Source organism: Bos grunniens, chromosome 13, assembly GCF_055505025.1.
Source record: "Bos grunniens cultivar Pamir isolate PY7600 chromosome 13, Bosgru_T2T1.0, whole genome shotgun sequence".
NCBI classification, from domain to species: domain Eukaryota; kingdom Metazoa; phylum Chordata; class Mammalia; order Artiodactyla; family Bovidae; genus Bos; species Bos grunniens.
Genome location: NC_141177.1, coordinates 17,611,913 through 17,624,752, shown reverse-complemented (window position 1 = coordinate 17,624,752; position 12,840 = coordinate 17,611,913). Strand labels below are relative to the sequence as shown.

The 12,840-nt window shown below is 37.0% G+C and overlaps 1 protein-coding gene across 5 annotated transcripts in view; it reads right to left on the bottom strand.

Moving 5' to 3' along the window:
• SAMHD1 (SAM and HD domain containing deoxynucleoside triphosphate triphosphohydrolase 1) overlaps positions 1-12,840 on the bottom strand; it is a 67,375-nt gene that overhangs the window by 36,119 nt on the left and 18,416 nt on the right. For all 5 annotated transcript variants that reach the window (XM_086331946.1, XM_086331947.1, XM_086331945.1 and 2 more), the window contains exons 5-10: positions 8,475-8,590; positions 6,397-6,467; positions 3,058-3,216; positions 1,889-1,989; positions 1,601-1,709; positions 698-789 (exon numbers count right to left, since the gene is read on the bottom strand). In XM_086331946.1, the coding sequence (XP_086188072.1) occupies positions 698-789; positions 1,601-1,709; positions 1,889-1,989; positions 3,058-3,216; positions 6,397-6,467; positions 8,475-8,590 (648 nt within the window). The remainder of the gene's footprint in view (positions 1-697; positions 790-1,600; positions 1,710-1,888; positions 1,990-3,057; positions 3,217-6,396; positions 6,468-8,474; positions 8,591-12,840) is intronic.

Sequence of the window (12,840 nt, the reverse complement as noted above, 5' to 3'; positions counted from 1 at the left end):
TTAGGGACCTAGTTGTACTTTTCTGCTTTGGTTCTGACTGGATCAGGGAGAAGTAAAATTTCTGTGGTGGTGGTTTAGTCACTCAGATGTGTCTGACTCTTGCGACCCCACGGACTGTTACCCGCCAGGCTCCTCTGTCCATGGGATTCTCCAGGCAAGAATACCGGAGTGGGTTGCGATTTCCTTCTCTAGGGGATCGTCCTGACCCAGGAATAGAATCTGGATATCTTGCATTGCAGGCAGACTCTTCACTGACTGAGCTACGAGGAAAGCCCGAAATTCCTGTAGGTTTTACTGTTTTCTACTAATGTTGATAATTGACAGGGTAGGGAGAGACATTAATCTTCAAAATTCATTTTTGTCATTAATTTCAGAGTGTCAATTATCCATATCTCATTTCTCACCTCGATGATTAATATCTGGTACCTAAGTGACTACCTGTGTGGAGATCTAAGCCATCCCAGGGTAGCCTCTTCCTATCTAGCCTAAACCCCCTCTTCTGCTTGAGTCTATCCTCTTTAACACTCACCTCTAAATTCACTTTATGCTAGTTTTTGTTTTGTTTAAGGGAACCATTTTAGATTTGTTCACTTAAACTTTACTTGAATTTATTTAGAAATCTCAACTTGACCCAAGTATGATACTCTAGTAAAAATCATGGAAAATTTTATACGAAAATAACAATCAAATTTCTTACATTGTATCAATGATGTTGCCAACTTTGTGTTGATAAGCTCTGCGGTGCAAACAGTTGCGTGTGTGGAACATGTCATACAGGTTTCCAACCTCCTGCAGAAAGAGGTGAAACAAACATTAAGGTAGGATCAGATTAGGTTCCCTTGTTAGTAGACAGCATATAAGTCAGGAAAAAGGGATGGTGGCATAAAAGAAGACTGGACACAGGTAAAATTCATCAAAACCCCTAAGACTCCCAAGAAAGAGCAAGGAAGACTCATAATACTACTTATCTGCAACTTTTATTCTTAGTAAACCAAAATCTACTGAGCATCTTAACTCTGCGATGCATTCTGTTTGAGGCATCTTAAATATATTTTTTAAATTTCCCAATAATTCTAGAAGTTAGGTATTCTTCTTCTAATCTTCATTCTGAAAAGAAAGACTTTGTATAGTATAGCACTGTTCTATTCTTTAGTTATATGACTAACCTAGCAGGGAATTAATGATTATAGGATTATAACTACTATGAAACATACAATACAGTGATTAAGGACAAGACTCAAGCCAAACTTCCTGGATTGAAACTCCAGTTCTGCCATTAACTGTATGCCTTCTTTGCGCTTCAATTTGCTTATCTGTTAAATGGGAAAATAACAGTTTCTATCTTACAGGATTGTGAAGATTGAGTTAATCCTCTAAAGCACGTTAAACAGTGCTGAGAACAAGACTCAGTAAATGTCTACTGTAGACAGTAGACCATACAGGAGAAGTGAAAAGAGCTTTAAAATACTTACAAATGCTAAGCACGAAGTAAAGAGATAGATAATTTACCAGGTAGTGATTTTTCCAATTTACTGAAAGGGTATTTCTAGACTTCAAGCTAAGAATCACACCTTCCTTATTGTCCTCTGACATAGCTTACCTTTTCTCTAGTACAAATATGCTTCATATTATCTACTTCACAGACACGGGCAAACTTAAGAAAGCGCTTGTAATCAAAGCTATTTTGGATTCCAAGATGATGGCAGTCCCTGGAGAGATTCCCAAGCAGAGAGATGAAATTTTTCAGCAAAGGAAACCATACCTTAAATATCAATACTAAATTTATATAAGGGTTTTATTTTGCTTGCTTATTTACTTAAATAAAAATTGTATCTATTTAAAGTATACAAGATTTCTAATCAATTTTTCTGAAGTGTTCAGTGCATACCTGGCAAAATAATCCCATTTGTCCACATCAATGCCATTTCTTTTATTGGCCACTATCTCATAAAGGAAGCTTTTTTCTTTAGGACGCCCTTTATAGAGCCACTGGAAGAGAAGAAAACCCACTGAAAGTTATAGAACAGGAGATAAATCTATTTATAAGCAAAGCAAGTGTATTAACCCGAAAATTATAAACAGATATTTGAATGCGAATGTTAGGTAAGTGAGAAGGTTCTACTCTTTTTTCCTTCACTTAATTCCCAAATTAGTAGAAAAGGGAAAGAAATGCTAGAAATGCTAAAATATGATATCCTGTTAATACTAAACCTAGTGCCTTTGGAAGGATCCTAATTCTATTACACTTAGATAACCAACAAGCTTTCTTGTTTTCTTGGTTTAAAAGATTTTTTAAAATATTAAGATCTATTTATAAACTAGTAAGAATGTTTCTTATATTCGAATGCTTAAATTCAGGAGTGAAAATTCTTGGAGCTCTGTGTTTTTTTTCTGGCTGCGCTGAGTGATCCTGGGGATCCTAGTTCCCCAACCAGGGATGGAACCTGGGCCCTCGGCAGTGAAAGCGCCAGAGTCCCAGCCACTGGATCACCAGGGAATTCCTAGGAACTCTGTTTTTTGGAGATAGGATATTTGCTGTAAAATCCTCCTATTTATCTTATACCTTACAAGTAGATTTGTGTGTTTTAAGGAAAAAAAGACTAAAAAACACTAAGGGAAATTCTTTTTCCTAATTAAAAGAAAAAAGATCAAAAAGGAAACAAATCATACTTCCCTCTGAACTAATTCAACTTTTTTTTCTAGGTCTTCACATATCTAAATAATCCAAACATTAATTTTAATGGGTAAACAAGACACATACTTTCAGAACTAAGTTACTTTAGGCTTCTATATAAAATTCTGCATACATATTCATTAAAAATATTAATATGTGTATTTTAATTTGGGGGATAACTTCTAAAGAACTCAGTTAAGAGCTGGAAGAACTATATAAGCCTTTTATTTTTTGCACTAAACAGTAGAAATGTATCACATATTTTATCATTTAGTCTCCTAAAATAGCAAAATGTCACCCCTTCAAATACAAATCTGAAGGAACCAAGAGAAGACGAGATGAAAAGAACCAGTTGATTTAAATTAGGTTGTACACAAATTTACCTTTGAAGCATCTTTGATGGGTGATTCAGGTGGTCCTGTAATTTGTTCCTTGATAAACAAAATATCTTCTTCAGGGATGAGACCATAGTATTTCATGACATCTTGGAGTCCGTTAGAATTGATGAGGTGCTCAAACATCATAACTGAGCCCTGTTCATGCTAGGAAAAGGCAGCAGTATGGTTTGTTACAGACTCTAGTCCATCAGGGACCCCTGATTATTCAAATTACTCTTGGCTCCCTGGTAATTCAGAGATAAAGTTCTAATGCACGTTAATGACCTAGTTTTCAACTACAGTCCTCCAGATATTTAAAAAATATCTGTCAAATCTGTCTATATTTTACCAGTCTACAAAACCTTATAATCCAGGTGCATCATTATTTGATAAATATATTTAATGAGATATAAGATTTATAATACGTATGTATTATAGAGCACAGCTGAATACTACCAGATTTTAAGGATAGAACACCTTTTTGTTTGTTTGTTTTTGGTGAGCTTCATGGTTTGCAGAATCTTAGTTACCTGACCAGAGATCAAACATAGGCCCTTGCAGTGCAAGCGCCAAACCCTAACCACTGGACTGCCAGGAAATTCCCAGTAGAATACCATTTTAATGAATATTACTATAAAATTTAGTTCTATAGTATCATCAGCTTTGGAATTTGTGAAGCTACAAGTTCTATTAGCATTTCCATCTAGTGGTGAAAAGGGGTAATTCCAAACTTGGAAGCAAAAAAAAAAAAAAGGTGTCGGGATGTTCCAGAGATCTGAAGTTAAAATCTGGGCTGGAATCTCAAACTATAGACTCATTTTACTCACAGTCTCTGGTCAGTCATTTGTAATTGTTACAAAGAACAAATGGCCCCCTGGAGGGCCTCTAAGAACTGTGATAGGACAGATCTTTGCTAAGAGCTGTTCTCCCTTACCCTACTGCTCTCCACCCCGGTGCCCTTTCCCAATAAAATCTCTTGCTTTATCAGCACATGTGTCTCCTCGGGCAACTCATTCCCGAGTGTTAGACAAGAGCCCAGTTTCGGCCTTGGAAGGGGTCCCCCTTCCTGCAACAAGTTTGACTATAAAGAAAGCTGAGCCCCAAAGAACTGATGCTTTTGAACTGTGGTGTTGGAGAAGACTCTTTAGAGTCCCTTGGACTGAAAGGAAATCCAACCAGTCCATCCTAAAGGAGATCAGTCCTGAATATTCATTGGAAGGACTGATGCTGAAGCTAAAACTCCAATACTTTGGCCACCTGATGTGAAGAGCTGACTCATTTGAAAAGACCCTGATGCTGGGAAAGTTTGAAGGCTGGAGAAGAAGGGAACGACAGAGGATGAGATGGTTGGATGGCATCACCGACTCAACGGACATGAGTTTGAGTAAACTCCAGGAGTTGGTGATGGACAGGGAGGCCTGGCGCAGTCCATGGGGTTGCAAAGAGTGCAACAAGACTGAGCGACTAAATGGAACCGAACTGAACTTCCTGAAGGTATTGGATTACCACCAAAAGCAGGCAGATGTTAGAGAGAACTAAACACTTGGAAGAGAAACGTTCTAGTTCTTCTTTGTTGTGGGCAACATTCCAGTTCTTTTATGGCTTTTAGCCTGAGGGAGGCCCTAGGGCAGGAGAACTGGAAAGAATCTATTCTTTTTACTAGGTGAAAGAAGCAGAATACTTCATCAAAATTTTAAATTTTCTTTCTGAAAAGCCACCTTTGTTCAAGAAATGAACTAAGACTTTCCTGGCAGTACAGTGGTTAAGACTGCCTTCCAGTGCAAGGTGTGTGAGCTCAATCCCTCATCAGAGAGCTAAAATCCCACAGGTCTTGTGGCCAAAAAACAGAAAACAAACAAACAAACAAAAAATCCATGAAATGGAAGCAATATTATAAAAAATTCAATAAAGACTTTAAAAGTGGTCCACATTAAAAAAAAAATCTTAAAGAAATAAATTGGTAATTGGTAAGTCAGAGAAAAAATATCCATAATACATGTATCTGACTATATATATATATATTTATTCAAATTGATAACTAAAAGGTAAATATTCAATTTTTTCTAATGGGTAAATGGAAAATCTCTTTACAAAAGATGATTTATCAGTGACAAAGTAGAGGAAATGGGAAGTTAACACACAAAGAGAATGCCAAATAAAAAAGGGAAAATCCCACAAAAGACTATTTCACACTCAATAGAAAGAATAACCAAAAATCTAAATGTTGGTAAGGCCATGGAAGAACAGGTACTCTCACATATTGCTGGCAGAGTGTAAAATGGGGAAGGTCTGGTAATTTCTTATAAAGTTAAATATGCATCTACTTGATGACTCAGCAATTCTACTACTAGGTAAGGAGAAATGAAACTAAGACAAATGAAAATATTTTCCACAAAAATTGTGTATAGTAACATGTACAACATCCTTATATTTGTAATAGCCCCAAACTGAAAACAACCCAAATTCTACAAAAGGAGAAAAGATAAACAAATAGTGACTTATTCATACAATGGGCTATTACCTCAGGGACAAACAATATGAATACAAACAGGACAAAACAGTACCTATTACAGGATTCTACTTTTATCAAGTCTAGAAACAGGCAAAATGAATCTGTTTATAAAAGTTAGAAGGTGATGATGATGGGGAGGGTAGGAACTGACTAGAAAGAGTCACACAGGAATTCTCCAGGAAGATGAAAATATTGCACATCTCAACTTGAGTAGTGGCTGCATGGATGAATACACTTGTCAATACTCACTGAACTATACAATGATGATCTGGACAACATATTTAAGATGAATTATACCTTTCTAAAAATGAGAGAATAAATAGTGGTTGACATGTAATGAAGTGTTCAGGATGCAGTGATATCATCTTCTGCTTCAAATATAGTGCAGCCAAAAATGGAAGATGACCTACCTTTACTTCTCAAAAACTGATTCCAGAAAAATGGGTTAGCTACCTGCAAATCTGTAATTATACAAAGAACTTAGTCTAGAACTTACTTTACGGTCACACAAAATGAATCAAAGCCAGAGTCAGCCTTTGATTTTTTATTTTATACTAGTATGACAGAGTAGAAAGAGCATTAAATTAGCTGCTGGTTTTCTAGTGCTGGCTCTATCATTTCACAGGCTTTGTGATTTTTGGTGCATCAGTACACCTCTGGGTTTCGAGTTCCTTTACACTTACAAAAATGGAGATAATGATTTCCTCCTTAGAGACTGCTGTGAGGATCAAATGAAAACAACACCCTGAAAAACTGTAACAGGAATTATACTATAACACAGTAGTCACTGCTTAGTCTTTATTTTACTAAATATTGAATATATGGATACATACCGTCCATTTTATCTCTGGTCGAGCAAGTGGAATAAATCTTCCATCAAACATATGAGAAAATGGCCCATGACCTTAAAAACAAAAGCTGCCTTAGAACAGAACACTGTAAATTGGTGGAAAGGAAATTTTTTTAGTTAAATGTGAATATCAATGGAAATTAATAATTTATAATCACAAAAAAGGAACAAATTGTTCCTTCCTATTTTCTAAAACAAGAGAACAGGAAGCAGAACAATACAAGAATGTAAATTCTCCACTGAGGGGTCTCTGAGTCACTGGAGTTTACATAATGAAAGGACAGTTTTGTGTAAATAAAGGAATGTTAATGACAAAAACTTTTGGCTTCTTTAGATTACATATTGGTAGTGTTAGAAAAGCAGTTTTAAGACAATCTACTAGGGTCAGGAAATCATTAGAACTTTAGTACTCTGAACCTTTAAAAACATCCCTTTTTATGTAAATTTTATAATGTATGTACTTTTAGACACATATCAGGGCTTATCTTTGTTTTTATTGATGATATGGGCAATCAAAAGTGGAGATCACTACTTCATCTTATTCATAAGTGACCTTAACATTCTACAACATCTATCAACATGAAACTTTGCTGAGGCACAAATCTGGAATCATCAGAATTTCTGAAGGAGTTAAACTTGGCCCTCTGCATTCACAGATTCAATCAACCTTGGACAGAAAATATTTGGGGGAAAAAAAAAATTCAGGAAGTTCCAAAAAGCAAAACTTGAATTTGCCAAGCTTGCTGGCAGTTATTTACATATTGGTATTATCAGTAATCTAGAATTGATTTAATTATAGAATAATTGATTTAATTCTCTATACACAGGAGAGGATGTGTATGGGTTATATACAAATTTTATATAAGCATTGGGCTTTCGTTTTTTTTTTTTTGTATCCGGAGGGGGTCCTGGGAACAAATCCCCCCCCACATTTCCTTGCTAGATGGGAGAGGGAGCTCACTTGGACCAGCCCCAGGCCTTTTCTGCATGTTTCAGTACATAAATAAAGGCTTGTTACTGCAGAGTTTAGACTCCTGGGGATTGGTATAAGATTCCCAAAAGCTCCCTCTCAAAATACCAAGAATCTTTAATGATCGAAGGCTGATACTGGTCCTACTAAAATCTCCAAGGGAACGTGCTGAAAAGACAGCCCTATGCCTTTAATTATCTGACTACTGAAACACAAAAACCTCCCTTTGTCTGCACCGAGGGCACATGCAAACTCTTAGGATCCTTCAATGTGTGTGTGTGTGTGCGCGCGCACGCTTAGTGTCTGACTCTTTGTGACCCCATAGCCTGTAGCCAGGCTCACCTGTCCATGGAATTTTCCAGGCAAGAAAACTGGAGCGGGTTGCCATTTCCTACTCCAGGGGATCTTCCTGACCCAGGGATTGAACCCATGTCTCTTGAGTCTCCTGCATTAGCAGGCAGATTCTTTTTTTTTTTTTAGCAGGCAGATTCTTTACTACTTCACTGCCTGGGATATCCATAAATTACTCCAGTAAATAGGAAAAAATTACAAGAAGAGAGGAAAAACTCCTCATGATAAAAGAGAACATTCTTTTTTCTCTTTGTCTCTGGAGAAAGATGATATTCTTTTACTTGGATTTAAGTGGCCCAAGACTGAGGTTGTGAGTATAGGTCACAAGGAGTTCTCTAAATTTCTTGTTAATCTGCTAGAGCAGATTATATATTCTAGGTGTGAGAATAGATTTCACAAAGTAACTGAAGGGAAATAGCAATTTTATTCAGCAAAGATAAAGGAAAAATCAAATTTACAACATTCCAACACACAGTAGTAAGGAAAAACCACTATTAGAACGTCCTTTCATATAACCTGCAATGAAGGGTGCAACGTGGGAAACTCATTGAAAGACTTAAAAAAAAAAGAAAGCAATGCTTTGGGCTTATGAACCATTCTAGGAAGAAGCAATGGCAAATTTACATTAATGTTAACTCTTCAAAGAATTAGAACACAACTTTCATATTGCTCTTAGTTGTATTTCAAAGAGAGGTGACAGGTGATTTTACACTAGAACTCTGGTTCTTTGAACTGCTTACCAAGATCATGACAAAGACCAGCGATCTGAACACAGAGAATATCTCGTTCACTTATCTGCAGCTCTGGTTGTTTTTCACTCAGTTCACGAACTAGACGTCCTGCTAGATACCCCACGCTGCAGAGCAGGAAGGAACAAAACAAAAACGAAAAATTTATTTTTCTGTTTGAAAGATGAGCGACTGTTAAGATGTATATTTGTCCATGATAAATCCCTAAGGAGGCTGTGAATCAGACTATGGGTTATGGACCCTTCTCAGCAGTTTGAGTGTAAAAAGCCCTCTTTTTCTCTTTTTGTTTCAGAGTCTACGTGTCTGAGCTTGTAGGCTGTATTACATTTCTGTAACAGCCTGTATTACATTTCTGGTCCTTGTAGGCTGTTTTATATTTCTGATTTGTAGAGATTTGCAAGACAGAGAGAATTGATTTTAACTCCCCAAAGAATTGGTCTGCTGCCTGAATAATATTAAAAGACTGATTTCCCCAGCTACCTTTTCTTTACTTTGATTATTATTAGCTTATGAATATTAGGCCTTATTTTTACATTATATTGTGTAAGTTCAGGTAATCCTATTGAATTGTTTTGGAATTTTTTATATATTTAATATTTTCTGAGGGGTGGATTTATATATCCTGTCTTATAATACCAGGCAGGAGAAGCATTCCCCAGGAAGACATAATGTCTATACACAATATAGTTAGGAAAAAGAGATATAAACATATTATATTAAACCCACTTAAATACATCTATTTTTATAAACTGTCATCTCAATCCTATCAACTCTTACACCATTAACTTTAGCCTCCATCACGGAGAAGGCAATGGGACCCCACTCCAGTACTTTTGCCTAGAAAATCCCATGGACGGAGGAGCCTGGTGGGCTGCAGTCCATGGGGTCGCTAAGAGTCGGACACAACTGAGCGACTTCACTTTCACTTTTCACTTTCATGCACTGGAGAAGGAAATGGCAACCCACTCCAGTGTTCTTGCCTGGAGAATCCCAGGGACGGGAAGCCTGGTGGGCTGCCGTCTATGGGGTCGCAGAGTCGGACACAACTAAAGTGACGTAGCAGCAGCAGCAGCAGTACACCATCAACAATCTATGGTCTTACAAGGGGTTCTAGAAACTTTCCTTTTTATCCTCTGGTCATTTTATCTATTTTTATATAAAGGCTCTGGGGTCTCCAGGGAGGAGGATAACTAAGGGACTCAGGTCTTTTTAAAAAAATACCTTTAACTTGATTAACTGGCTTAACTGTTGTCCCAACAATTATTGATCAGGTATCTCAGTGTAATTTTCTTCCAGCCTTCTAAATATATACATAAATATTTTAAACATATATTTAAGTATATTTACTATATATACTGCTGCTGCTGCTAAGTCACTTCATTTGTGTCCGACTCTGTGCGACCCCATAGGCGGCAGCCCACCAGGCTCCCCCGTCCCTGGGATTCTCCAGACAAGAACACTGGAGTGGGTTGCCATTTCCTTCTCCAATGCATGAAAGTGAAAAGTGAAAGTGAAGTTGCTCAATCATGTCTGACTCTCGACATATATAAACTAAACTGAGGTAAAAAGAATGGATTTGTTTGGGGCCCTTTATATTGGGCACCAACAGAAGGTTCCCATGGCCCATCCAACCTTACATAGTGTTGTATCAAAACCTTTCTTTTAATCCTATTAACATCCATTTTAAATATCTAATTTCTTAATAAAATCTAAAGATTTTTATCCTGTTGGGACAAATCCCTTTAAAATTTTCACCTTCTTGGGAAGAAGTCTCGTCACTCTCCTCTCAGCTTTTTTCTCTATTAATCAATCTAATTAACATTAATTAACCTAATGTGTTTATTGGCATCTGTCAGGGAACCCTAAATGGACACTACAAAATAAGCCTTCCCAAATTTGTTTATTTTTGTCTGTTCTAAACTGATGGCATAGCTGTCTTATATACTATCCGTCTTCTAATTTTTTTCATAGGTAACAATAAAACAGCTCTTTATAATGAAAGCTCTCTAAAAAATTTACCAATTTACCAAGTTTCTCCACTTTTAAGGATCCATTGTCTGGTCACTGACAAGTAGTATCTTAACAGTGACTCAAACCAATAAAATGCAAGAGGCATCCCCACAAGAGAGTGCAAAGGACGCAACCTTCATAAGATTTAGAAATTTATTTCCCAAAACAGCCTAAGAGAGTAAAGTCCTTTGGTGTATAGGAGGATGTAATGAAGGTTAAGATGAAAAAGACCCTTTATAACAAATTTTCCTGAGAGTTGCCACAGCCAGACAAACAGACTTCCCAGTCTATCTGACTGCTTGCCAAATGTATACCATGTGAGTAACTTTCGGGTAGCAGAAACCAAGATCTCAGAACACAGTAGGGGTGGGGGGATGCCTAAGAAGATCAGGTAGAACTTTTATATCTTTAAGATTACAGGAAAAGAAACGCAAATACTCCCAGAAAGACTTCTATTTCTTTAAGTTCAGAATTTTGAAAAGATGTTTTATCAAGTTGGCTTTTTCTAGCTGCACATGAAAAAAATTAATTTTGGAATATCAAAAGAACCCCATTTTGGCCAACTTTAGGATAAGAGTTAATTCCCAATTAAACAACTACTTGTAAGTACAAATTCTATACATACATAATACAAATTTCCCAGTGTCTGTCACTTAGGGTAACCTATCAGCAGTTTTTAACTGAGCAAAGTAAGGATATTCTGACACACGCTCCATCATGAGTGACTTGGGGAAATTATGCTAAGTGAAATAAGCCAATTACAGAATGACAAATATTCTATGAAATCACTCATATGACTGTAGCCCGCCAGGCTCCTCTGTCCATGATATTCTCCAGGCAAAAAGTACTGCAGTGGGTTGCCATTTCGTATTTCAGGGAATCTTCCCAACTCAAGGATCTAAACCAAGTTTCTTGCATCTCCTGCATTGGCAAGTGGATTCTTTACCACTGTGCCACCTGGGAAACTGTAATGAGGTACATAACATGGTCAAATTCACCGGAACAGAAAGTAGAATAATGGTTACTGAGGGACTGGGGAGAAGAGAAATGGGAACTTGCTATTCAATGGATACAGAGTTTCAATTTTGCAAGATGAAAATGTTTTGGAGATTGGTTGCCCAATAATGTGGACATATTTAACATTATTGAACTGTAAACTTAAAAATAGTTAGGAAGGTAAATTTTATATTGTTTATTTTATCCCATTTTTTTAAAAAGCAAACTTCTGGCATCTTAATGTTTACAACATAGATTGAAGATATGGTGCCCAACAAATGTTAAATACACTTTTAGCATTTCCACCTGAAAGTACTTCCTGAATGAATAAATATCTTTCTTGTCCCCTAAACTCTGAACTCCACAAGAATAGAAACAGTTGCTACCTTATCAGTTTGGTATGGTCTAACAATTTTTCTAAAAATACTTTGGCCACCTGATGTGAATAACTGACTCACTAGAAAAGACCCTGATGCTGGCAAAGATTGAAGGCAGGAGAAGGGGACAACACAGAATGAGATAGTTGGATGGCATCACCGACTCGACGGATGTGAGTTTGAGTAGGCTCCGGGAGTTGGTGATGGACAGGGAAGCCTGGTGTGCTGCAGTCTGTGGGGTCGCAATGAGTCGGGACATGACTGAGTGACTGAACTGGACAATTTTTCAGTAAGTATTTATTGATGAATAAAGATTTGAGTAGATGTTTGTGTTCTGGCTAATTAAAAATGCTTCTAAACAAATAAACAAGACCAAAGTAACAGAGCAGTTTTCCCTTATCATTGGTTTCATTTTTCTCATTTCAGTTACCAGTAGTCACCTATAGTCTGAAAATATTAGATGGAAAGTTCCAGAAATACACAATTCATAAATCAATTTTAAATCAGTCCATTCTGAGTAGCATGATGAAATCTCATACTTTTCTGTTTCATCATGACCAGGTCATGAATGACTCTTTTGTCCAGCGCATCCCATACATTAGCCACTTAGCAGCCAGCACAATTATCAGGCTGATTATCAACATTTCATAGTGCTTATGTTCAAGTAACCCTTATTTTGCCCCAAAGTGCAAGAGTAGTAAATCTGGCAATTCAGATGTGCCAAAGAGAAGCCTAGAAGTGCTTCCTGTGAGTGAGTAGTTCAGTTCAGTTGCTCAGTCGTGTCCAACTCTTTGTGACCCCATGGACTGCAGCACGCCAGGCTTCCCTGTCCATCACCAACTCCCGGAGTTTACTCAAACTCATGTCCATTGTAAGTGAGCAAAAAGGTCAAAATTCTCAACTCAATAAAGATAAAAAAAGATTGTTATGCTGAGGTTGCTAAGATCTATCATAAGAATAGATCTCCTGTGAAA